The sequence below is a fragment of the Eurosta solidaginis genome, chromosome 3, assembly GCF_040869045.1.
Source record: "Eurosta solidaginis isolate ZX-2024a chromosome 3, ASM4086904v1, whole genome shotgun sequence".
Taxonomy (NCBI): Eukaryota; Metazoa; Arthropoda; class Insecta; order Diptera; family Tephritidae; genus Eurosta; species Eurosta solidaginis.
The window spans coordinates 111,755,086-111,781,268 of NC_090321.1; the positions used below are offsets into that span (position 1 = coordinate 111,755,086).

General features: G+C 36.4%; 2 protein-coding genes across 4 annotated transcripts in view; one reads left to right on the top strand and one right to left on the bottom strand.

Annotated features, from left to right (window-relative positions):
- The window catches only part of Ak2 (Adenylate kinase 2), a 165,586-nt gene that overhangs the window by 73,513 nt on the left and 65,890 nt on the right, over positions 1-26,183 (top strand). The window lies entirely within an intron of this gene.
- Positions 23,825-25,356, bottom strand: LOC137246599 (uncharacterized). 2 transcript variants are annotated; one of them, XM_067777663.1, is made up of 2 exons: positions 24,010-25,356; positions 23,825-23,954 (listed from the first exon to the last, which is right to left on the bottom strand). In XM_067777663.1, exon 1 carries the CDS (start codon positions 25,135-25,137, stop codon positions 24,409-24,411), a length of 729 nt encoding a protein of 242 aa, XP_067633764.1. In that variant the 5' UTR covers positions 25,138-25,356; the 3' UTR covers positions 23,825-23,954; positions 24,010-24,408. The 2 variants fall into 2 exon arrangements, with proteins under 2 accessions (XP_067633764.1, XP_067633766.1); XM_067777665.1 differs by having other exon boundaries at positions 23,834-23,942.

Here is a 26,183-nt window from a genome sequence, read left to right on the forward strand (position 1 = left end):
ATTATATAACTATGACCGGCATAGTTATATTATAGAACAGTCATATAAACCTGTCGTCCCTCGTCGAAGGACAGCGTGGTTTAAATGCGCACAGTAAGCGGAATCGCTACTCACAGGAAGCAGCAGCAACACAGCAAGGAGGCCTCTTCGCTACGTGGGAATGCCAACAACGTGAGTTCGTCTGGTTTGATTTTTATTTATAAACATATATTAAGTATTGGTATTGATATGCATATTTATTAACTTGTAATAATCCATGCATATAGGTATATTCACATTTTATTTGATAGTGAATCAAGAGGGGTGGGCAATTTAAGTCACCTCTGAATCAAAGAAACAAACCCAGGTAAACCTAAATGCATGAATTATTATAGATGTCGTGGTTAATTTTTTTTTCTTCGCGCTTCACGCTCCGGTATATGCTTCACTAACCACAGAGACCAATAATATCGTTGCTTAAATAGGTCAACGACATCAAAGATTCTTGCGTTTAGGTAGGTCGAGATACAAAATTATCATATTACGCCCTAGGAAAAATGTTCGTAGATATACTTTTAACCATTAAGTATTGTAATCGAGTTTAAATTCACTATTCTCTTTAGAAGTCATATATTGTTTAGTTTTACTTTATATAGGCCTTATATAGGTATAAGCAGCTATGAGTTGAATTTTTAAATAAAATATTGTTTGCATTGCTGATTTGAAATTTTGGTCTGATTTAGAAGGAAGCGTAGGTGGTTGAGAAGGGGCTTTAAGAACATCAACAAAGCCATGGTAGGGTGGATGCAGAGCAGTCGCCAATATCATTATAAGCAGGCGCTGCATCAGGTGTAGGGGCATGAATGACACAAAGCGGGAGACGGTTAGTCTGGAGTTGTGGTTATTTAATGTGCAAACTAAGTTTTGTTAGGGTCATAGTCTGAGGAGGAAGGGGCTTGGTCAACCGCTAAGAGTTTTACCCACCCCAGGCTGAAGCTCCGGGAACAAGCGAGTGCACACGCCTTAGCGTTTGGCAGCATCACAAGACCTTCTCGCTGAACTGATACGATCGTTACGCCAGGCTCAGCTACCAGCTCATAACAACCCAGAAACCTGGGCATCCCAACACACATCTGATTGATGACGCTACACTGCCCACGGGCTTAAGGGTCATCTCCGTAAGCGTTATGAGGAAATACCGCACCTGAGAACACATCCATATGAAGAAAAAAAGCACAAGCAGGTGCTCATTGATATCCACAAACAGGCGTCGCACCTCTATGCCAGGAACTTCCCCGCAAATCCACTACTTAAAGAAAAATACCCAGAACTAGCAGAGGAGGGACGCACTCTCCCTAGGGAAACGCGCGTCACTCTAGCTCAACTTAGATCTGGCTACTGTAACAGGTTAAACTCTTACCTATCCAGAATCATCCCCGACATACAAAATGTATGTCCTAGTTGCAATGTGTCCTCACGTGACACCAAAAATCTGTTATTTATTTATTAGTCTACACATTTTACAATTAATCATACTAAATATAATTATGGATTACAGAATAAATTACAGAAGCATACATAGTGAGAAAACTTATATTATAAAATATGTTTATATATTATTAAATCAGTTGTCTGGATGGACTGAGATGCCGAGCAACGGAATTGAATATTAGTGCTGTCGGAATGGACGTGATTTCGAGCAGGTGATGTATATTTAACACACATCAAGTAGGGCTGCGATGTGCGGAAGTTTGGAAAGGACGTGATTCCAAGCCACCCGCCCAAAGTAACTATTGATTATTAGTGCTGTCGGAATGGACGTGTTTTCGAGCAGCTGATGTATATTTAACACACAATGAGTAGGGCTGCGATGAGTGGGAGGTTGGAAAGGACGTGATTCCAAGTCACTCGCCCAAAGTAACTGGAGCTGGTAACAAATTTAGTTTAACATGTTAATCTTGAAACAGCTATGAGTTCAAGGCAGTGATTATATATTTTTATACTCAGTTGAGCAGAGCTCACAGAGTATATTAAGTTTGATTGGATAACGGTTGGTTGTACATATATAAAGGAATCGAGATATATCAAAATAATCAGGATCGAAAAAAAATTTGATTGAGCCATGTCCGTCCGTCCGTCCGTCCGTTAACACGATAACTTGAGTAAATTTTGAGGTATCTTGATGAAATTTGGTATGTAAATTGCTGGGCACTCATCTCAGATCGCTATTTAAAATGAACGATATCGGACTATAACCACGCCCATTTTTTCGATATCGAAAATTTCGAAAAACCGAAAAAATGCGATAATTCATTGCCAAAGGCGGATAAAGTGATGCAACTTGGTAGATGGGTTGATGTTATGACGCAGAATAGAAAATTATTAAGATTTTGGACAATGGGCGTGGCACCGCCCACTTTTACAAGAAGGTAATTTAAAAGTTTTGCAAGCTGTAATTTGGCAGTCGTTGAAGATATCATGATGAAATTTGGCAGGAACGTTACTACTATTACTATATATGTGCCAAATAAAAATTAGCAAAATTGGATGAAGAACACGCCCACTTTTTAAAAAAAAAATTTTTTTAATTCAAATTTTAACAAAAAATTTAATATCTTTACTGTATATAAGTATATAAAGTCAGAATTCAACTCCAGTAATGATATGATGCAACAAAATACAAAAATAAAAGAAAATTTCAAAATGGGCGTGGCTCCGCCCATTTTCATTTAGTTTGTCTAGAATACTTTTAATGCCATAAGTCGAACAAAAATTTACCAATCCTTCTTAAATTTGGTACAGGCATAGACTCTATGACGGTAACTGTTTTCTGTGAAAATGGGCGAAATCGGTGGAAGACACGCCCAGTTTTTATACACAGTCCACCGCCTGGCCTTCATCTCGGCCGTTAACACAATAACTTAAGCAAAAACCAATATATCTTTACTAAACTTAGTCCACGCACTTATCTGAACTCACTTTATCTTGGTAAAAAAAATGGCCGAAATCCGACCATAACCACGCCCACTTTATCTATATCGAAAATTACGAAAAATGAAAAAAATGCCATAATTCTATACCAAATACGAAAAAAGGGATGAAACATGGTAATTGGATTGGTTTATTGACGCAAAATATAACTTTGGAAAAAACTTTGTAAAATGGGTGTGACACCTACCATATTAAGTAGAAGAAAATGAAAAAGTTCTACAAGGCGAAATCAACAGCGTTTGGAATCTTGGCAAGAATACTGTTAGTGGTATTGCATATATAAATAAATTAGCAGTACCCGACAGATGATTTTCTGGATCACCTGGTCCACATTTTGGTCGATATCGCGAAAACGCCTTCACATATACATCTAAGGGCCACTCGCTTTTAAAACCCTTATTAATACCTTTAATTTGATATCCATATCGTACAAATACATTCTATAGTCACCCCTGGCCCACCCTAATGGCGATATCTCGAAAAGGCGTCCACCTATAGACCTAATGCCCACTCCCTCTTAAAATGCTCAGTAACACCTTTCGTTATTTACCCATATCGTACAAACATTCTAGAGTCACCCCTGGCCCACCCTAATGGCGATATCTCGAAAAGGCGTCCACCTATAGACCTAACGCCCACTCCCTCCTAAAATGCTCAGTAACACCTTTCGTTTGATACCCATATCGTACAAACATTCTAGAGTCACCCTTGGCCCACCCTAATGGCGATATCTCGAAAAGGTGGCCACCTATAGACCTAATGCCCACTCCCTCTTAAAATGCTCAGTAACGCCTTTCGTTTGATATCCATATCGTACAAACATTCTAGAGTCACCCTTCGTCCACCTTTATGGCGATATCTCGAAAAGGCGTCAACCTATAGAACTAAGGATTACTCCCTTTTAAAATACTCATTACCACCTTTCATTTGATACCCATATCGTACAAACACATTCTAGAGTCACCCTGGCCCACTCTAATGGCGATATCTCCAAATGGCGTCCACTTATAGACCTAATGCCCACTCCCTCTTAAAATGCTCAGTAACACCGTGGTGTGATGGTAGCGTGCTCCGCCTATCACACCGTATGCCCTGGGTTCAACTCCCGGGCAAAGCAACATCAAAATTTTAGAAATAAGATTTTTCAATTAGAAAAAAATTTTTCTAAGCGGGGTCGCCCCTCGGCAGTGTTTGGCAAGCACTCCGGGTGTATTTCTGCCATGAAAAGCTCTCAGTGAAAACTCATCTGCCTTGCAGATGCCGTTCGGAGTCGGCATAAAACATGTAGGTCCCGTCCGGCCGATTTGTAGGGAAAATCAAGAGGAGCACGACGCAAATTGGAAGAGAAGCTCGGCCTTAGATCTCTTCGGAGGTTATCGCGCCTTACATTTATTTATTTATTTATTTTTTAACACCTTTCGTTTGATACCCATATCGTACAAACATTCTAGAGTTACCCCTGGCCCACCCTAATGGCGATATCTCGAAAAGGCGTCCACCTATAGGCCTAATGCCCACTCCATCTTAAAGTGCTCAGTAACACCTTTCGTTTGATACCCATATCGTACAAACATTCTAGAGTCACCCTTGGTCCACCTTTATGGCGATATCTCGAAAAGGCTTCCTTCCACCTATAGAACTAAGGATCACTCCCTTTGAAAATACTCATTAACACCTTTCATTTGATACCCATATCGTACAAACACATTCTAGAGTCACCCCTGGCCCACCCTAATGGCGATATTTCGAAAAGGCGTCCACCTATAGACCTAATGCCCACTCCCTTTTAAAATGCTCAGTAACACCTTTCGTTTGATACCCATATCGTACAAACATTCTAGAGTCACCCCTGGCCCACCCTAATGGCGACATCTCGAAAAGGCGTCCACCTATAGACCACTCCCTCTTAAAATGCTCAGTAACACCTTTCATTTGATTCCCATATCGTACAAACACATTCTAGAGTCGCCCCTGGTTCACCTTTATGGCGATATCTCGAAACGGCGTCCACCTATGGAACTAAGGATCACTCCCTTTGAAAATACTCATTAACACCTTTCATTTGATACCCATATCGTACAAACATATTCTAGAGTCACCCCTGGTCCACCTTTATGGCGATGTCTCGAAAAGGCGTTCACCTATAGAACTAAAGGCCATTCCCTTTTAAAATACTCATTACCACCTTTCATTTGATACCCATATCGTACAAACACATGCTAGAGTCACCCCTGGCCCACCTTAATGGCGATATCTCGAAAAGGCGTCCACCGATAGACCTAAGGCCCGCTCCCTCTTAAAATGCTTAGTAACACCTTTCATTTGATACCCATATCGTACAAACAAATTCTAGAGTCAGCCCTGGTCCACCTTTATGGCGACATCCCTAAATGGCGTCCATCCATATAACTATAGCCTACTCTCTCTTAAAATACTCTTTAATACCTTCCATTTGATACACATGCCATACAACCACATTCCAGGGTTACCCTAGGTTCATTTTCCTACATGGTGATTTTCCTTATTTTGTCTCTATAGCTCTCAACTGAGTATTTAATGTTCGGTCACACCCGAACTTATCCTTCCTTACTTGTTTTATACTGTAAAATGTGTCACAAGTATCAACGTTGTAACGAATTTAGGGAAATTCCGCTTATTCCAAACCTTCTGCTAACGTTCCAATCGCCAATTTGTTGAATAAATAACTCCAATATTCAATAATGCAAATTGGTCTTTATTAGACTACTTTGAAAGTACTTCACTATAACACTTATACTTCACAACCAATAGCGTGCTTAAACCCAAACTGATTCCTCATTCCTCAGCTTGCGCTGCTTTTATACTCTGCTGCCTCGTCAGCATATTTCTCTAAAAGTCTAGACGTTTCGCCTTCTAGAATCTCTTGCTTGGTTACCAGCGATATACATGTATATTTGTAGTTTAGGCGTTCTCGTAGTCATATGCGTGTGTATATGTACTTCGGCTGATGATTACATGTTTTTGTGAGTATCTTTCCGTTGCCTTGTATGTTTAAATTATTATTGATTTGTTTACGTACATACGAGTGGCTGCTTAGTATTAGCTTAGTGGTGGCAGTATCACTTAGTGATGCTAATATTCGTCACAATATTATTGCAGTGATTATTGAAATCTTGACACAGACAACGAAGAGGTTCATGCATTTACCAAGCAGAAATGGACTGTTTATCATCCCTCTTAATAGTTTTACCATGAATAAAACGCCAAGCATCTCCCTACGGCTCTGTAGTGAAGGCAGCTGTAAAAGTTTTAACCGGCTGCAGGAGGGCGGTAGACTCCTTGATGGATCCTAGGGAAAATGATTTAAAGCAAAAAGCAAAAATTGCTTTTGGACCGATGCGAATTTTTCGTTATGAATCTGATAACGCGGGTTCCAGATAATGGAACCATATTCCAATATAGGTCTTACTAACGATAAAAAAAGAGTTTAGTGACATAGGGGTCATTGAATTCCTTTGACTACCTTTTCACGAAAGCCAAAGTCCTTCTAGCCCTATTCACACACGATTCGATATGTAATTTGAAGTCCAGTTTAGGGTCCATTATAACGCCAAGATCAGCAAAGTTTGTGGCTTGCTTAATGATATAATCGCCTATCAAGTACTAATGGGATTTAAAAGATTTCCTCGTAAAACACATAAACTTGCACTTCGGTAAGTGACGTTCACATCACACCACTCAACAAGGTTATTCAGATCCGATTGAAGAAGTGCCCTATCTTCAGGTGAGCGAATTGGCATAACCAGTTTGACATCATCAGCGTACATCAGCGGCATGCAGCGCTTCAAAACATTTGGGAGGTCATTAATGAAGAGCAGGAAAAACACTGTACCAAGGTGACTGCCCTGGGGAACTCCAGAAGGGGTCTACCACGTTATCCTAAAAATCACAATCCCCTAATCAAAATCCCCAAAATCAAAATCTCAAAAATCAAAATCCCCAAACTCATAATCTCCAAAACCAAAATCCCCAACACAAAATCCCCATCGCAGCGATTTTAAACCTAATTTGAATTTATTTCACACATAAAATGAGGAGTTATGTTAGATATATTTCAAATAAAGCAGAAGAAATTTCATGTATAACGAATTTACAAATATTTAATAGGTATATTGATGAAAATGCAATACAATCTGAATACACTTATGTACATATATTATACAATCTATTATATAAATAAATACAAAATTCTTTGCTGTCGTTTATCAATAATATAAATACAATCGTAGCGATTTTAAACATAACCACGAAACTAATTACATCCATTTGAAAATGACGTAATTTGTGGTGCTGAGCCAATTTGAGTACAATTGTTGTTTTGATAATGGCAATTTTTATAGTCTTGGACAGATAAAAGTTGCCACATTAAGAACATATAAAAGTTTTTCAAAAAAGTTTCAAAAATTATAAGAAAAATCACTTTGAAAAAAAAAAAATTTTTTTTCCCATACAAAATATACGGAAAAAAAAATAGGGACCTCTAAGGGTTAAGCAATCGCGGCCATTTTTTGTGAGGGGTATTTTTTATCAATACTAACTTTTAAGGGATAAGACCCAGAAAAAAAAAAGAAATTTTTTTTTTGCATCACACTCATATACATACATACATAAATAGCTTGAAATGTTGGAGTACTAACTACAAAGTGAAATATTGAAGGCTTTGGATTTCAAATAAGTTAGCTTATCTAAACTCAAACGATTTTTAACAACTTTCTTAATTTTCTTGGCACGCTTCACATTTTTTTTATTTCTTCGTATCCCTGAACCTGATTTGATCTTTTCTATCTCTGTTTTAACTTCAATCATTTCTTTTCGTAAGTGTGTTATCATTTCATACACACAACATTTTTTTTGACTGTAATTACTTTAAGCCTACGGTGCCAGGCTTCGATAGAGTTTTGAGTGCGTGGAAAATTTTATCTAAATGTATCTGAAACACACCAAAAATTAGGGTCATTTCGGGACACCCGACCTTGTACTTGAACTAATATAATTTTTTTTTAAAACCAAATACATATTTTCTTAAAATCTTTATCAGTCGATCTGTCAGTTAAATCAGTATAATACTCCGAAACACTTTCTGGAGGAACAAATGATGGACTTTTCAGCATACGGATTGATATGCAGAAAACTTCATTATTTCCGTATTTTTGGGTAAACCTTTTTTTTGGACTCGTCTCCAAATAATATGACCGAAGTGAAATAAACATCCCTTATACTCGGCACCACGAAAATATTCTTTCGCCGCAGACGAGATGGTTTTTTCAAAATCCGAAATAATTCTTTTTGGATTCAAATTTATATTTTGTGCTGAAGCCAAATGAAACAATTGATGAAAAAATTCAGTATATGCCTGCTTTGATTTTTTTCTCATAAGGCAAAAAACGAGAGGCACAAATTGGCCATAAATTACTCCCTGGATGGTGAAAAGCTGGCGAAAAACTGTCGGTACAACGAAAAACGTTCCATCCATCACCCAGCATTCCGATCTTCCTAATTCTTTTAAAGAATCCGACGTGCCCATAATTATGTTTTTTTGGCCGTCGAAATCCCAGTCGCTCAAAACGAAAAGTTACCATCTAAGAATTTTAAGTGTTCTGGAATATCGATTTGTTGTAAATTACTCGGCTCGCTGGCTGTATTTGTTGTTTTTCGAGTACGCGAAATTTTAATTTTTTGTGCTCGCTTCGATGGCAGGTACACTCGACACTCTGGTTGACAGTCAACAATTGCTTCCCTTATAATTTGGGAAGGTTCTAGAGAAGATGATTTACTCAGCTGTTTCACTTTATTGTTAGCACCACATATGGACCCAAGACGGGCCTTTGAGTCGTGATTATGAGGGGTAGGATCCCGTTTTACTTCATGTGTGTCACTGGTTTCTTTAGTAATAATAACACTTTTACACAGCAGTGCCTTCCTTTGTGCACAAGACCATCGGCATTCTTCTTTTTGTTATTTTGCGAATGAAAATGGTATTCAAATCCATCAACAAATATTTTTTGACCATCTTTATTAGATTTAGTTACATTAACTTCCATTTTTGATTCAAATAAATAAATTACATTTCTTTCACCACAAAAAAACAGCTGCACGCACTGAGGTTAAAGCTGTAGACATTGGTGCTTTACCGGTAACCGTATCGGTAACCTTATAACAGCTGATTCGACCAACCTTATGGGAATCAATGCAATCGATTATTAGTGCCGCTAAGGTCGTAACCGTATCGTACCCAACCAATTGGTTTTTGGTTTACCGTCGTAAAAATAAACAGCTGATTACGTTACGACTACAGCGATACGACATACGGCACCAATGACTCTCGCTTAAGAAACATTGTAAATTTTACCAAGTAGCGCAACTAACAGCTGATCGGTGAAATTCGCACATTCACACGCACAGTTCTCGACTCAATTTCAAAAATCAACTTTAGATTATTTAGCTTAAATTTTAAAATGAGATAAACCTTACCAATTGATGTATAAATAGAATATATAAGGCGTATTTGTTGTTATTAAAAGACACTTTTTATTTATAACTTATTGTTTTATTTTTATTATATTATATATATTTATTATCAACTTTAATTTAACAATTTCATGCGTTTTTGAAGCATTTTCATGCAATGGAATACAACCATGTGCATATACGTTTTGACATTATATTTCATACTCGTTCGTGTTTGCCATTCTCATTGTTTATAAATTCGTAAACAAGGACTGCAGTTATTCGGTGTGATTTTTCGATTTTTTTTGTGAAATTTTACACTTAATCTGTGGTATTGTCGTGGTCAAAAAGGTTTTATGCAAAAATACTTTGGCTTTCAACGCGACAATGTATTTCGTAATGTCGATGTACTTATATGTGTATGTATTTGATGTGGATCTTGCATTTGAGAACACGGTTGCCACCTCAGTCCATTTGGACAAAAAATGGCCCTTTTCAACCCCATATGGTCCGCTGGTCCCTTTTTATCAATTTTGGTTCTTTCTCGGCATGGATTTGGTACTTTTATTTTTTTTTCACTGAAACAAAAATTCAAAATACTGCTAATAAAATTTTCGGCAAATCTATTACCCACACATAATTTTCAATTTACTTCTGTAAACCAATTATGTACATGTAAGTTATTAGAAGTTAAGCAACCCTATTGTAAATATTGTAAAACTATCGATATGAAAATAGAGGGCAACTTTGAAAATAAAAATGGTGGCCTGAACTTCCGGTAAATCTAAAGACTAGAAAAGTCGTGTTTCAACTTAATCATTAAACATCGTATAAAATAATTGAAATACCTAACCAATTTACACTTCAATGGAATTCTTACCACGAAAATTGCTCTATCTATAAAATGTAGCAGAACAATGACATTTCACCCGGTAGATAACTTAGGCAAGGCATTAAAAAGGGAAGTGTTGAATGTTCGGGCAAACACATTGTCATTAATTTTTGATGAAACAACGGACTTATCAGAAAAAATACTTGTTTTAGTGGTTAGATATTTCAATCGGTATTCAGTTATTACACAGTTGAAACTTTTAAGACGCTTGATTTTTAGTCTGAGTTCCAACTCACACTTACTGAATCTAGGCTCTAGTATGAAGTTTAAACTGTTAGGGAAAAAGTAAACATCTATAAAAATAGCATTAATACCACTGCCTAGTTTTATTTACGATTTACTGAGTTTGTCACAACGTAAATTTTTTAACCGTTCTTTAATAAAACCTAACTGTGCTATGCACTATTCCATTGCAATCAAGCAAAACTAGGTGCATAACGTTTGGTTGGTGAAAGACATAGACTAATCCTAGAAATGTGAACATATAATACCTAAAGGTGCACTTTATTTTTGTTTGTGCAGTTTGAATTAAAACCAAGTTTCTACTTTATTTAAAAGTTTATATATTAAACCATTGAAACATCCCAATTGTTTGTATAACAATAAAAAACCAAAAATGTGGTCCTTTTTTTGAGATCTGGTCTTTTTTCGATGCATTTTGGTCCTAAATGAAAACATGGTGTGGCAACCGTGTTTGAGAACGCATGTGACAAGGTTGCATTTTTCAGAACTAATTTTTTTTTAAATAATGAAGTAGTAGTATGGAAGCGACAGCCATAGTAGTAGACATGTATGTGAATATTAGCAAAGTTTAAAAAACAAACCTTTTTTTCTTTGAAAATAATCTAAGGGAAGATGCACACGAGGCGTATCTTCAAAGACGCGTATTAGGTACAGCATAAGAAATCTTTAGGCGTAGAAAATCGTAGCTGCATTCCATATTTTGTATGGTGTGTATCTTGCCTAAGTTTAGCTTCTTACGAGATACAACATTTTTAATTAATAATGATAAATTACACGTGAAGCAGCTAAGCTTAAGGTGACTTTTGAGTCGTTTTGGCACTTGCGTTGCGTCTACATCTGACTTTGAACACAGGCGCTTTAATTGCTTCAATCTATAAGCAACGCACCGCCAACGTCAAAGCAAAATACAAATAATTAAAAACTTAGGGTTCTTCTTGAAGGTTCCTGGATTTCTTGAAAAATATAAGAATTTCTATCGCCGTTCAACTAAATAAAAAACATAATTTTGTATTCATGTCGATTTCGTGATCGATCAGGAGAGACGGTGGAACATATCCTCCTGGAACGCGACGCAATCTGATGAGGGCACAATAGATCAACTGTCGCAGTGCAATCCCCAATAAATTTTCTATCTATCTTCATGTTATAAAAATAGTTGTATTTCATTTTTCCTCATGTGACAGGGCACTGTCCCATGGGTATCCATGCGGTACGTCTCAATATATTGGAAACTCCATCCTGCTGCAGCTGTATGGAGGGATGAGGTGGAGTCACCAAATCACTTTATGCTTGATTGCCTAGCTTTTGCCAGAACTAGGCGAAAGTATTTCGGTCGCGACTCACTTGGATCTCCCGAGGAGCTATCCAAGGTTGAGATCGGGATCATTCGGAACTTTATCGTTGCTACCCAACGATTCTCTAAGTAGTTATATCTACGTCACCGTTATTTTAGTTTATTTTATGTGGTATCACAACGGACCTTCATGTTGTCCAAGTGAGCTTCCCCTATCAGGGAAGCTATCACCCAACCTAACCTAACAGGGGAACTTTTAACGTCCGTTATTTTAAAGTAACCCTTATTTGAAGAATGACTGAACGATTTCTTTCAAATAAAGTGTTTGTTAGCGTTCACCGAAGATGGTGAAAACAGCCCTGGAATTGTTCTTATATAGCCAAAGAAAGTTATGCATAAGCAAAATTTAGTCAGCACAAAACGAATAAAAAAATAAAATAAATGTAAGGCGCGATAACCTCCGAAGAGATCTAAGGCCGAGCTTCTCTTCCAATTTGCGTCGTGCTCCTCTTGATTTTCCCTACAAATTGGCCGGACGGGACCTACATGTTTTATGCCGACTCCGAACGGCATCTGCAAGGCAGATGGCTTTTCACTGAGAGCTTTTCATGGCAGAAATACACCCGGAGCGCTTGCCAAACACTGCCGAGGGGCGACACCGCTTAGAAAAATTTTCTTCTAATTGAAAAAAACTTATTTCTAAAATTTTGATGTTGCTTTGCCCGGGGTGCGAACCCAGGGCATACGGTGTGGCAGGCGGAGCACGCTACCATCACACCACGGTGGCCGCCAGCACAAAACGAATAGTTAGAGAAAATTTAAAATATAATGCATATGTATAAAATGCATGCAATTTATGAAATCATTTTTATTATATAAAATTAGTTTGACATATCAGATTTGTCAATATTATTTTAGCCCTGCTACTTTTAACACATTTATAATATTTAAGAAGAACATTTAAGAAGTAAGAAACATGATTAATGCTTACATTAATACGTGTTTCATTTGTTTTCATTGAGGAATAAGTTCGTAAATATAAAAAGCTCGTTTTTATAAAGTGCATGTGAAGCTCCATAGATAAAATGAGTAATAGAAGGAACATTGGTTTATACATTACATTTTTAAAATGAAAACCTGCTAAAAAAGTTATAGAATGAACATTGGTTTGTATATTACATTTTTAAAATGAAAATCTCCTGCTAAAGAAGGAGCAAAGCCTAACTACATTTTTTATTTTCGTACTTAACTACACTCCCTTTTGTGATTCAGGATTTCGAACAAATTTTGAAAAAACTCCGAACATGAATTCCTTCATTTTATGACATTCGCCTGCCTAGTCCACTGCCTTCTATATAGTAAACTGCCAAACTATATAGTAAACAATGTTAAGAAATTAATGTAAGTTAAAAATTAGTAAATTCATTGCTGATAACTTAACGGTACAAGTTTTTTTTTTGCAATTTATGTACATATAATCATATTTTTTTCCTAAATAGATGTTATGTTATATTTTTTCATTAGCAACGCAGCTGAAATCAATAATTTCCATCTATTGGGTCTGCTGGTATTGTGTTGGCTATTTTGCCATTGAATTTTATATGATGTAATAGCCGAGTGGCTAAAGTTTTCGACTACCATGCAACCGGCGCGGGTTCTATGCTTAGATCCAGGCTCTATATTTAAAAAATGTCGATAAACACAGCCAAAGTAAAGTAAAATAGAAAAACTAATATTTTTAATATTTCAGTTACTTGCAGCCCTCTGCGTGCTAGTTGCTGTGCCTAGCAGCTGCGCCACTTCCACATGTTGAAATAGGCTGCGAAATGCGCAACAAGCTATAAGTATTGATAAACTTGAAACTTCGCTTATGGCTTAAATTCCCGTTTCTCTTTTTGTATCAGCTTCGTTGTTAGCTTGTTCGAATTATAGCGACTAGCAGTCCTTTATATGGATAAGTAAAAATATGTATTGCCAAAACGTGAATATATAGTTATACATACATAAATATGAATGAAAGGGGAAAGAGATATTGCTATTTTTTACACGGTCATGATGTTTATCCATGGTTCAGTTATGTACAGGTTGGCTCATCTCATCAGCTGATTTTAGTTATGTCATTGCATGGTCGAAGGGATTGTCAAAAGGAGATGGCAAACTAAAAATGAAACGAACACATTGGCAACATTTTACTTACACATACAAAAACTGTTAAGTTTTATGTTTCCATTCCATACCATTCGCACCAACACCAATACACAGATTTTGACAATTTGAACAGACATATCTTGTTGCTTTACAGATGAGCCAACCTGTATATAGTTGAACCATGATGTTTATCATAGCACTGGGATTTTGTGTTTGGGGATTTTGATTTTGGTGATTTTGAATTTGGGGATCTTGTTTTTGGGGATTATGTGTTTGGTTATTTTTTTTCTTTGGGGATTTTGTGTTTGGGTATTTTTTTTTTTTGGCAGCCACCGTGGTGTGATGGTAGCGTGCTCCGCCTACAACACCGTATGCCCTGGGTTCACACCCCGGGCAAAGCAACATCAAAATTTCAGAAATAAGGTTTTTCAATTACACGACAATTTTTCTAAGCGGGGTCGCCCCTCGGCAGTGTTTGGCAAGCGCTCCGGGTGTATTTCTGCCATGAAAAGCTCTCAGTGAAAAGTCATCTGCCTTGCAGATGCCGTTCGGAGTCGGCATAAAACATGTAGGTCCCGTCCGGCCGATTTGTAGGGGAAATCAATAGGAGCACGACGCAAATTGGAAGAGAAGCTCGGCCTTAGATCTCTTCGGAGGTTATCGCGCCATACATTTATTTTATTTATTATTTTTTTTTTTTGGGATTTCCCCCTCCAGAAGATACACTGATGAATTCAGATAAGCAATTGTTAAGCACAACGGTTTGCTTTCTTCCTTCCAAGTACGAAGAAACCCAAGAGAGAAGCCGTGATGGAAAAACCCAATCGATCGAGTTTTAGCAGGAGTAAGGAATGGGAAATTTTATCAAACGCCTTACTGAAATCAGTTTAAATGATATCAACTTCGCAGTTCGTCCTAAAGTTATTGGATACAAGGTTTGTGAACTCCAGCTAGTTGGACACAGTGGACTTACCCTTGCAAAAGCCATTTTGTGACAGGTCCGCTGCTGAAGATACTGTAAAAACCAGTTGCTTTGTGACAATCGATTCAAATAGTTTTGGAATAGCACAAAGTTTGGCTATTCCTCTATAGTTTGTGACACAAGATCTACTCCCACTTCTTTCCAGATGTCTTAGTACCTCATCTGTATGAATATTGGAGTGGGTCGATTTATTAACCGATATCGCGCCATCGATTTTTCGAGAGGATTTTGGCTTAGGAAAAAAGAGTTCCACTACGCATACCCCAAAAAATAATTTTCGAAAAAAAATGGCGAAAGGGTAAATTTTTCGACCAAAACACTCCCCAAAACTCAAAAAATATTTTTTTTTTTCAAAAAACTGTTATCGCCAACATTTTTACAACAATCATCCCTGCAGCCGAATGGAGTCAAAACCTCCAGACGAATATATCCTAAGCACAAATGAAGTCACATACCTTCAGGTGCGCTTTTGATCGGTAGTAATAAAGCCTACCGACTCATATGCCTGTTTCCTAATCTCCCTGCCTTTCAATACGAATTCGTCGCCCTTATATACTAAATTTGCACGAAGGCAAACGGTTATTTTATAATAACAATTTTCATTTAGTAATATTAACAATATATTACAACCGTTATTCCGGTGGATATTTGGTCCATAAATTTCCATGCACATAATACTCCACGTTGAACACAATTTATTTACATTTGCCCGCATGCCGTGTTTTCCAGCCTTCGCTTTACCTATTGCATTTGACTATTGTGTGTTTGCAGAGACAATTTTAAAGTAGATAGAGATGTTGCATGCGCGAAAAATAGTGTGAAGCAACCTTCACAAAACTCTAGTAGGTCACATTCACCACTCACTACAGTAGAATGTGTTAAACTACAACAGTCTGTATTTCTTATTTAACAATTATTTGTACACTTTTTATTCAGCTAATCTGTTCAGAAGTTTAACTTTTACTCTCTAAAACTCCAATCAGTGTATTTTGTGTGCTTAAATTATGTTAACAATTGTGTGAAAGTTTGTGGTGTGGTGGAAGTTTCCTAACAGAATTTTGTGAAGCTCCGCTGCTTTCCACTGAAAATCGCGCATGCAACATCTTTATGTTCAAAAATGTTCGGTGTTTGTACGTATGTTCGTTGTCACTTGATTCTAATGCTGCGTTGGCTTTGCTCGATGCTTTCAACTTCTGCTTTACGGTGTGTGTTGCTATGTCGTATGCTAGTGCGTAAATATGTATGTAGTAAGGGTTAAGGCAAATACAACCCTGTAGACTTTAGGACAGACTAGACGAAACGTTTCCGAACTTAACCAACGCCAACTAGAAAACGATACGAACAGCTAACGATCGATTCAAAAAGGAAGTTGAACACGTACACCCAATATCGATGGATACGCGCGCTAGTATAAAATGTAGTCGGTACAACTTTAATGAACGTTATCAATTTAACACTGAAAGAAAAACACTGGTAAAATCAACCGAAATACGGGGCAATTCAACCGAAATTTCTGTCAATTTTTATCCATCGCAACAAGATGTTGAATCAACTGCGCACAAATCGTTGATTCGTAATTGACCGTTTTAGTAGTCAAATAAACAAAAAAAAGTTGTTTCATTATACTTTACCCATAGTTTTGTTAAATTAACAATTATTACTGTCGCTCTAAGAATACCAATCAAAACTGTTAATATGAAAGGGATTTCTGTTCATTCGAAATAACCAGCGTAAACTGTTAAATTAACAGTGTTTATTGTCGAAATGAAACTGACAGTGAAATCTATTGAAATAACAGATATTTTTGTTTTTTCTAGATTAATAGCGTAAACTTCTACATCAACAGAGTTTTCTCTTCATACCTATGACATTAACACCTGTGGAAAAAATAAATGCCGGATAAATATATACATATTTAAACATAGGTAGTTTTTTTTTATTTGTATAAATTACACATAAGTACATTTCATTTCTAATGATGTTATTGCGGTATTTAGTAATATTAATTAAAATAATAATAACTTAAATCTGAATTCAAAAAAACAAAACTTGTTTCGAATTACCATCGGCAGCTTTGTACGAAAGTATGTTGCCATAGATATACGTAAATATGTGAATACATAAATACGCATGCTTGCTACATACATATATGTATATATAAAAATAAATAAATAAATGTAAGGCGCGATAACCTCCGAAGAGATCTAAGGCCGAGCTGCTCTTCCAATTTGCGTCGTGCTCCTCTTGATTTTCCCTACAAATTGGCCGGACGGGACCTACATGTTTTATGCCGACTCCGAACGGCATCTGCAAGGCAGATAAGTTTTCACTGAGAGCTTTTCATGGCAGAAATACACCCGTAGCGCTTGCCAAACACCCCGCTTAGAAAAATTTTCTTCTAATTGAAAAACCTTATTTCTAAAATTTTGATGTTGCTTTGCCCGGTGTGCGAACCCAGGGCATACGGTGTGGTAGGCGGAGCACGCTACCATCACACCACGGTGGCCGCCATGCATGTATGCTACATACATATTCACGCACGCGTTAGTACATGCTCTAGCGAAAATAGGGCATGCACCGTTTGTTAAACCACATTGGCGTCGGTTTCAAGAACTTCATTCCAACTTTACAATTAAACATTATACACTTTATTACTTTGTTTTCACCAAATTTTATTTTTTATAATTTATTTAATTTATAGTTTTGAACTTCGCCGCGCGTCACTTTACTTTTAAAATAGAAATGAAAATAATAGTAACGAAACTGATTCTCAATTCTTTCAGCTGCAGCTCATTCTCAATTTCTTCTCTCGCATGTAGAGTTGCCACACGTGATTGTTTCGAACAAAACTTGTAGTATAAATGTTTGACATTACATTTTAAATGGAGAACTTATAAGTTATAAAAAAGTAAAGAATCAAATCGCGGGAAGGTAAATCACCCCTGAAGTAACTTTACATATTATTCGGCAAGTTTAATTCTCGTTACACGATCAAACGATTCCAAAACAACTCAAACTTGTATGCTGTCGGAAACATCAACATTAAAAAGGATGTTTTTATTATCTTATTAGATTCGTTCGCGTGAGTGAAAATTCGTAAAAACTTGAACAAAATGTTACTAATTTTGGAAAAATCCTGTTCGTTCAAACAAAATTTTTGCATCAAGAGGGCTCAATTCTGCATTTCGCTTGGAGGAGAAGTTGCAAAAGTGTACCCGATAAATAGGTGTCCGGTATCGCATAATTTTTTGAAATTCAAAAAAGGGGTTTTTTTCTTTTGTATTGATAACTGAAAAACTAGTTTTTTGTTGTTTTCCCAGTTCGTGTGTTTTTTCGATTTGGTGGTTTTCTTATTTTGGTGTTTTTTTTTTTTAACAAGTAGCACCATTGTCATAAGTACAAAGTAGAGAGCGCAGTGAGCGTAAAATTCTCTTTGAAACTTGCTCATGCATTGACTGTTGTTCGCTGTTGAAATGACCTGTAAGATCAGTTGTGTTAACAGAAAAATCAGTTAGATTGATTAGGAATCTGTCAATTTTACAAAATTTTGTTAACTTAAGAGCGACAATTTCTCTTCTGTTGAAATGACTGAACTAATTTGTTCGCTTGACAAAGAACTCGGTCGAATTAACCATAATTCGATCAATTTCTACGAATCTCCGCTAAGTCAAGAACAACAGAACGGATTTGTTGATTTTACCTGCACCATTTCTTTCAGTGAACTAACTGTAGCTATATTGAACTTAAACTGTGTACTATTATTAAAGTTCTTATGCTACAAAATAAAATGAGTTAATAAACATTAAACATAAAAACACTACAATTTGGGGGCTCAACCGTGATGTGAACGAGTGGATGTGCATATGTGCTCACGTATTGACGTTGCTACTACGAAAAAAAGAATAAAATTTGTTTTAAAACATTAGTTGCATTGTGCAAAACTAAAAATGGTAAAAGTTGATAGTGCTTAAAACATAAAATTGAAAAACATAAAATACATACTATATACAGATGTATGCATGCATAGCCAAACGAAATTGAAAAAAAAGCGCAGTGTTTGGGTGCTCCATAGTGCCGCAAGTAGCCTCAAGTAAATTTAGAGGTTATGTGTATATGTTCACATCGTACATTTAAAACGAACGTTAGCCTCAGTGGCCCAGGTTGCAGCGTTCATCTAATTGCGTAGTAACAAAAACTTTTCAAAGTTGAAATGCGCGTAAAAGTTGAAAAGAGTGCCAAGCTTTACATTTAAAAAAGGGGAATCACAGAACAATCGGTAAAGCGAAAGAAAAGCAGCAGCATCATTGAAGGCAGAGTGGCAGCAGCATATATATAATACTTCTATATCAATACCTTCCTATCTTCCTAATGTGCAAATTTTCTGTCAATCATTATTTGCTGAAACTGTGCAAATGTATGTTCTGCGCATGCGCGGGCTTTGTTAGTGTTAGTGAATTGTAGTAGCGTGTGTAAAAAAAGTATCGGGTCACTATACCCTTTACCCAACTTCTGCATACTAATTGTTATAAAATCTCACTTTAGTCGATTAAACAATGAAAAGGCCAACAAATACAATAAAAGGCTTGATGTATTTATTATTTAACCATGGACTGCAGCCATTCAAAGAATATTATTTATATAAATAGGAAAAAAAAAACACAAAGCGAAGAATTCATATTTTTGAAATGAAAAAAATTCAAATATACATGTATAAAAGTATACTTATACATACATCCCAACAAGCATTTCTTTAAACGTTTTCAAAAAGCAAAGTTGCAAAAAGTTGAAAAATAGTAAAGAAATTTAAGAAAAAAGAGAGAAATTGATAAAAGTTTAAATCAAAACGAAAATAACCAAAAATTTATAAGAAGAAACAATGAAGCTGAATGCAAGCAAAAGCTCAAAGTCGAACGAAACCCGAAAGTAAGTTGAAAAGAACGAACGAAGTTAATATAAAGATAGAAATGAAAGAAAGAGACGAAGTGAGTAATAAGTTGTTTTAAACCAAATAAATTGATAAGTAGGCGAAGGTGAATAGATATCTTAACATAAAGTTTCGTTGAAGCGAGTCAAATAAATAAAGAAAGAGGCAGATGTCTTGGTAAAGTAGTTCTAAAAAGAAAATTTGTAAGCTAAAAGAAGCAAACATCATAAAACCGTTGATGCGAGTAAACAATTGTAGGACGACCGTTCAGTTTAATGGTTTACTTTATTCTGATTCTCTTGTTGTACAAAATGTCGCTTACAAGCTACGTGTGTTCTGCCTATACATATATTCCTGTGTATATTATATGGCAAATACCAGATACATGAAATTATTTGAAACATAACCGTCTTATTTTCTATTCATATTCTATATAAAAGTACATGAGTGTCAATCTTCAACCGCAATGCAGTATGTACGAGTAACATGTATTTAGAGTAGAGAAACACATACTTATGTATTATGTATGTAATCGTACACTCGAACGTGTTGATCAATAGCGCTACAAGGCAAGAGCGAGCGCTCAAACTGTAACTATAGCATGTTCGCTATTTACCAACATAGCCAACCATATGTAAATCCATTGTCTCATATATTTTATGTACAGTGTGTGCCACTTAGATGTTACCTACTACAATTCCGCCATCCTGACAATTGAGATCACCTGATCTCTAGTATGTTGGTCTGAACACCCCTTGAACCACGGCCGGATATTTACGACTGCCCACACGCCTTTGTATGGTATTCTAGACTGTTGAAACCCTTCCACGTCTTCCAGAACATACCTATCATTACGTAAGACCTTTGCTATTTTGTAAGTACCTTTGAACTTTGGGATGAGTTTTTTAAATGTACCTACGTAGGAATCGAAATTCTTTATTACCACATAATCGCCCTCTTTGTATTCTGTCGGGGTTCGTCTTTTCTTGTCAACATACTGTTTATTATAATCTTACACTAGCTTTTCGCATTCTTTCGCTTTTTCTTTAATCTCTTTGTGACTTTTTAAGGGTGGATTTTCAAAACTATCTTTTAAAGTTTCCATAAATATATATTCTACCTTTCCGCGCTGCTTTACTCGGAAAAGCATCGCACTGGGACATTCCTTTATTGTGCGGTTTATTGTATTGTTAATGGCATATTCAACTGTATCTAATACATTATCCCATTGTACGTTCTTTTCGGAATCTGTAAGTTATGCAATCATTGGCCCTAACGTCCTGTTCACCCGTTCAACCTGTCCATTAGCCTGTGGCAAACCTGTGGAAATCTTTATGTGCTTTACGTTTTCTTCCTCTAGAAATTTTTGGAACTAGTTTGACGTAAAACAACTACCTCTATCTGAGACTATGCATTTCGGTCGGCTATAAGAACGAAAGTAGTCTTTCAAAGCTATGACAACCTCTTTTGTACTTGTCGTTTTAGTCGGGTATAACCTAACAAATTTCGTATGGGCACCTATAATGACCAGGATGTGTTTCTTTATGCGGGAGTTATCTATTGGTCCAAAATGGTCGATAAGTACTACTTCAAACGGACTACCATCTTTTGGAATGCTATGCAAAAATCCTTCTTCGCGTCCCCGTTTTGAAGAGAAAACTATACATTTCAAGCAGTTTTGTATGTGAGTTGCTATTTTCTGCTTCATTTTGGGAAACCAGTAAGTTTTTGAAATAAGGTCAAACGTTTTATCAACTCCGGTATGTCCCATCTCATCATGATATTTAAACATGACATGACTTTCCATTTCACCCGGAACATAAAAAACAACACCTCCACTTTCTTTTTCCTATATATAACCCCATTTCGCATTTCAAACAAACCGTTATCGCTTTTTTCGAGTTTTTCTCGTAATGTTTTTATCTGCGTATCTTTTGCTTGGCAGATGATCAAGTTTTCTTCAAACGTATTGGTTTCAATAGTAGAAATGTTGTTGCACCTACTAAGGGCATCTACATGCTGCATCCGAGATCCCGGACGATGTTCTAACACATAGTCGTAGTTCTGGAGCTCTAGAGCCCACCTAGCTATTCTTGGATTTAATTCTTTTTTGTTAAGGGTTAATGTCAACGAATTGCGGTCTGTAATTATTTTAAACTTGAGGCCCTTTACATATACTCGGAAACGTTTGAGAGCATATACTATAGAAAGCGTTTCTAGCTCAAAGCTATGGTACTTTGACTCTGCTTCGCTTGTGCGCTTGGAGAAATAAAAAACTGGGTGCATTTTCCCATCCACCTTTTTCTTTGAGAGTCTCGAAACATTTCAATTCTTCGTTCCCGAATTCAAATTTTCTATCTTTTTGGTTAAATCATACAATGGCTTAGCAATAACTGAGAAATTTTTAACGAATCTACGAAAATAAGAGCATATTCCTACAAAACTTTGAACTGAATGCACCTTCGTTGGCACCGGGAAATTTCGAATAGCATCAAGACCCTTTTCATCTGGTTTTATTCCGCTTTTCGATATTGTATAACCTAAATACTTTATGTCCGTTTGAAAAAACTCACACTTGTCTACTCTCAACTCTAATTTGTTTTGCACTAAACGTTTAAATACTTCTGTTAAAATCTCAAAATGTTCACTTATACTTCTTGTTGCTATCATAATATCGTCCATGTATACTATCAATCTGTTATCTTTTACCATATCTGCAAAAATCTTATTCACAAAACGTTGGAACGTTGACGGCGCATTCTTAAGCCCGATAGGCATGCGCAAAAATTCGAACTGCCCTAATGGAGTGATGAAAGAAGTAAACTTGACTGAGTCAGAGTGCATATAGACATGAAAGAAACCATTTTTCAAATCTAGCTTTGTAAAAAATTCTTTTTCTGCTAATCTATCTATTAAATCTTCGATCAGGGGGATTGGATAATTATCTTTCGTTGTTACCTTGTTAAGGGTTCGGTAGTCTACACACATTCTACTGTCGCCTGTCTATTTCCGCACTAGTACGATGGGAGACACAAACTCTGACTCACTGGGTTTGATAAAACCCATCTCTAAGTAGTCATCTGAGAGTTTTTGTAAACTTTGTTTTTCAGTATAGGACAATCTTCGCGGTGTACAATTAAATGGTTTAACATTATCTACAACTAATCTCATCTCGCACTTGACCTGTGGTTCAAGTGGGCGTTCAGTTTTCTGATAAGTATTTTCAAATAACTCCAAAAGTTTTTGCTGGTCCACGTGACCTAGGTTACTACCGATTTTTATTGAATGATTTTCCAAACCATCGCACTCAATTTTCAGAATAGAGCTATCTAGCCAGCTGCACTCTTGCCTGCTCTTTTTTATACCTGCATCAATTGAACCTTGCATTTGGCAATTTTCTATTGCTAATTTTGTTACATTGTTATTTCGGTCTGATTTTAATTCAATTTGCGATGTTTTATCAACAACTTCCAATTTTTCCTTACTTTTTGAATTTTCCGTATCCTTTTGATTATTTAACAAACTTTTTATTTTTTCTTTTGAACTTTGTTTTGTATAACTTTCTTCAGCAAGCTTTTTGTCGTTTGTACATTTTCTAAAATCTGAATTAGTCTCTTTTAAATTTGTATCAGCGCAAATCTTTTTACAACATTCTAAATTTACCGCATTTTTATTCAACATACTTTTAACATTTTCTTTACCTAAACTTTTTCCCATGTAACTATTATTAGTTTGAATTGGTTTTCTTACTAGCTTATACATACATGTTCCAAGAAAATCTCTTCCCAGAACTGCCTCATAACCCATTGTCCCATCAGCGACCACAATAAAATTTATATCAAAACGTTTATTATTTAATAAAACGGTACATCAAAATTTTCCAAAAGTATGTATCTTGGATTTATTTAAACCAAAGTAGTTAAAATTTTTATGCGAAAGAAACTTGAAGTTAAAGTTTTTTGAACAGCATACTTCCTTATTAAGCTGATCGTGCTGCCGGAATCTATGAGGCATTCTAAATAAAAGTGTATATGGTTAAAATTGTTTATGATAAAATTGAATTTTTTTACCCATTCATATTCATCTGCATCAACCAGTTGTACAACCTTCTTCTTATCTGGGCAATCGACTGCACGATGAGCTGTGCTTCCGCATGCGTAGCAAGCGCCCTTTTCCCTTCTGGGCTTCTTACACTCTGCAGCAAAATGTCCACGCGAATTGCAATTGTAGCACCTGATTTCGCGCTGTGCCGTCGTAGTTGTTGCCTTGTCGCCTTTCATTTTAGTTTTTGCAAACGCCTGCACCAATTGTGCCCTGGTGGAATACCATTTCATATAAGCTTGCGTACGTAATTGCTCGTCTGCGATACCGTCAATGGCATACTCAACAAACTCATCTTCGCTAAGTTGTATTGGTACTGACATCATAACTTTTTCGTTAAAATAGTCAACAAATGCTTCTCCAACTTTTCATTTTCGTGCTTCAAATTTTTTCCGCAAGAGTAGTTTACTGTCTTTGGATTTGAACATGTCTTCCATCTCATCTAATAGTGTATCAACACTATCTGTCACAAAATTTGGTTTGGAGTACATCCATTGCAATACTTTGCCCTTTAATTTGTTGAGCAAAAGCATGCGTTTATCGTTGTCACTCAATGTATATGCATTACCAACATTTTCAAATTGGGTCAGCCACACATCAACGCTTGTTTTCCCATCGAACTCGGGTAAAACGTTCAGCAGCATTTCCTTCGAAATTTTAAACGAAGCTGCTTCTGATGAATTCTGCGCCGCTGCGCCAACTGCTCTGCCATTGTAGTCTGCTACGCGCCGAAGAAAATCGTTTTCACGCTCAAGCAGTTTTATTTCGCGCATAAGAAGTTGTATTTCTTTTTCATCGCTTTGTATGTTTTTGTTGCTACCGTTGTCACCGTCGTCATTATAATCTTCGCCTTGAAAATTGCTTGCTTCTTCGTTATGAATTTCTTGCTGCTGATCACGTACATACATCTGTACGTTTGTTTGTACGTCTACACCATCGTCGCGCACTGTAGGACATTCCCCACGTTCACTTGCTGGTACTGCACTTATACGCAAAGCTAGGGTGCTCTTCGTCGCGCTGATTGGCAGCGACAATTTTCGCGACCAAGCTCGAAGTTGCGCGACACTATAGTTTTCGGCACACACCATTTTTTCCATTTTTATTGTTTTCAGTTTCTTTCGAATTTTTTCACCTTTCGTTTAAATTTACAGTTGTCTTTCGACTTTGATACTCTTACTTTCAATTTTTCAGTTAGCTTTCAATTTTCACACTTTTTTCTTTCACTTTTCAGTTAGCTTGCAATTTTTTGTTTTCTTTCAGTTTTCGGTAAAAAAAAATTGAGCCAACATTAACCAATTTACTCTACAAGACGCACGTTTTTACTAATTTAAATACCAGAGTGGATTTCGAATCCTACTTCTGAATTGTAGGACGACCGTTCAGTTTAATGGTTTACTTTATTCTGATTCTCTTGTTGTACAAAATGTCGCTTACAAGCTATGTATGTTCTGCCTATACATATATTCCTGTGTATATTATATGGCAAATACCAGATACATGAAGTTATTTGAAACATAACCGTCTTATTTTCTATTCATATTCTATATCAAGGTACATGAGTGTCAAGCTTCAACCGCAATGCAGTATGTACGAGTATACATGTATTTAGAGTAGAGAAACACATACTTATGTATTATGTATGTATTCGTATACTCGAACGTGTTGATCAATAGCGCTACAAGGCAAGAGCGAGCGCTCAAACTGTAACTATAGCATGTTCGCTATTTACCAACATAGCCAACCATATGTAAATCCATTGTCTCATATATTTTATGTACAGTGTGTGCCACGTAGATGTTACCTACTACACAACAATATTTTAAAATTAAAAATAAGAGCTTAACAGAGGTTAAATAACATATAAACGTTTAAGGGTTGAAAATTGAAACTGAATTAAAGTTTGAATAAGAATGTCATACTTAATCCAATCTTTTTAAAGAAATTTTGGTTTTTTTGTGTAATAACTGAATTCAATATGGGTGCGCGGACATAGCTAACGTTGACAGTGGACAGTTTAAAGGAAAAACTGACAGAGTGTGGATTAAGCACAGTAGGAAGAAAAGCTGAATTACAGGACAGACTTTTACAACATTTAGGTCTATCCGAGAATGTGGCATCCGACGGCGAACATAATGAGTCTGTA

Bases quoted from the DNA above. Each gene is read 5' to 3' on its own strand.
- LOC137246599 (XM_067777663.1), bottom strand. From the start codon at position 25,137: ATGGAAAAAATGGTGTGTGCCGAAAACTATAGTGTCGCGCAACTTCGA.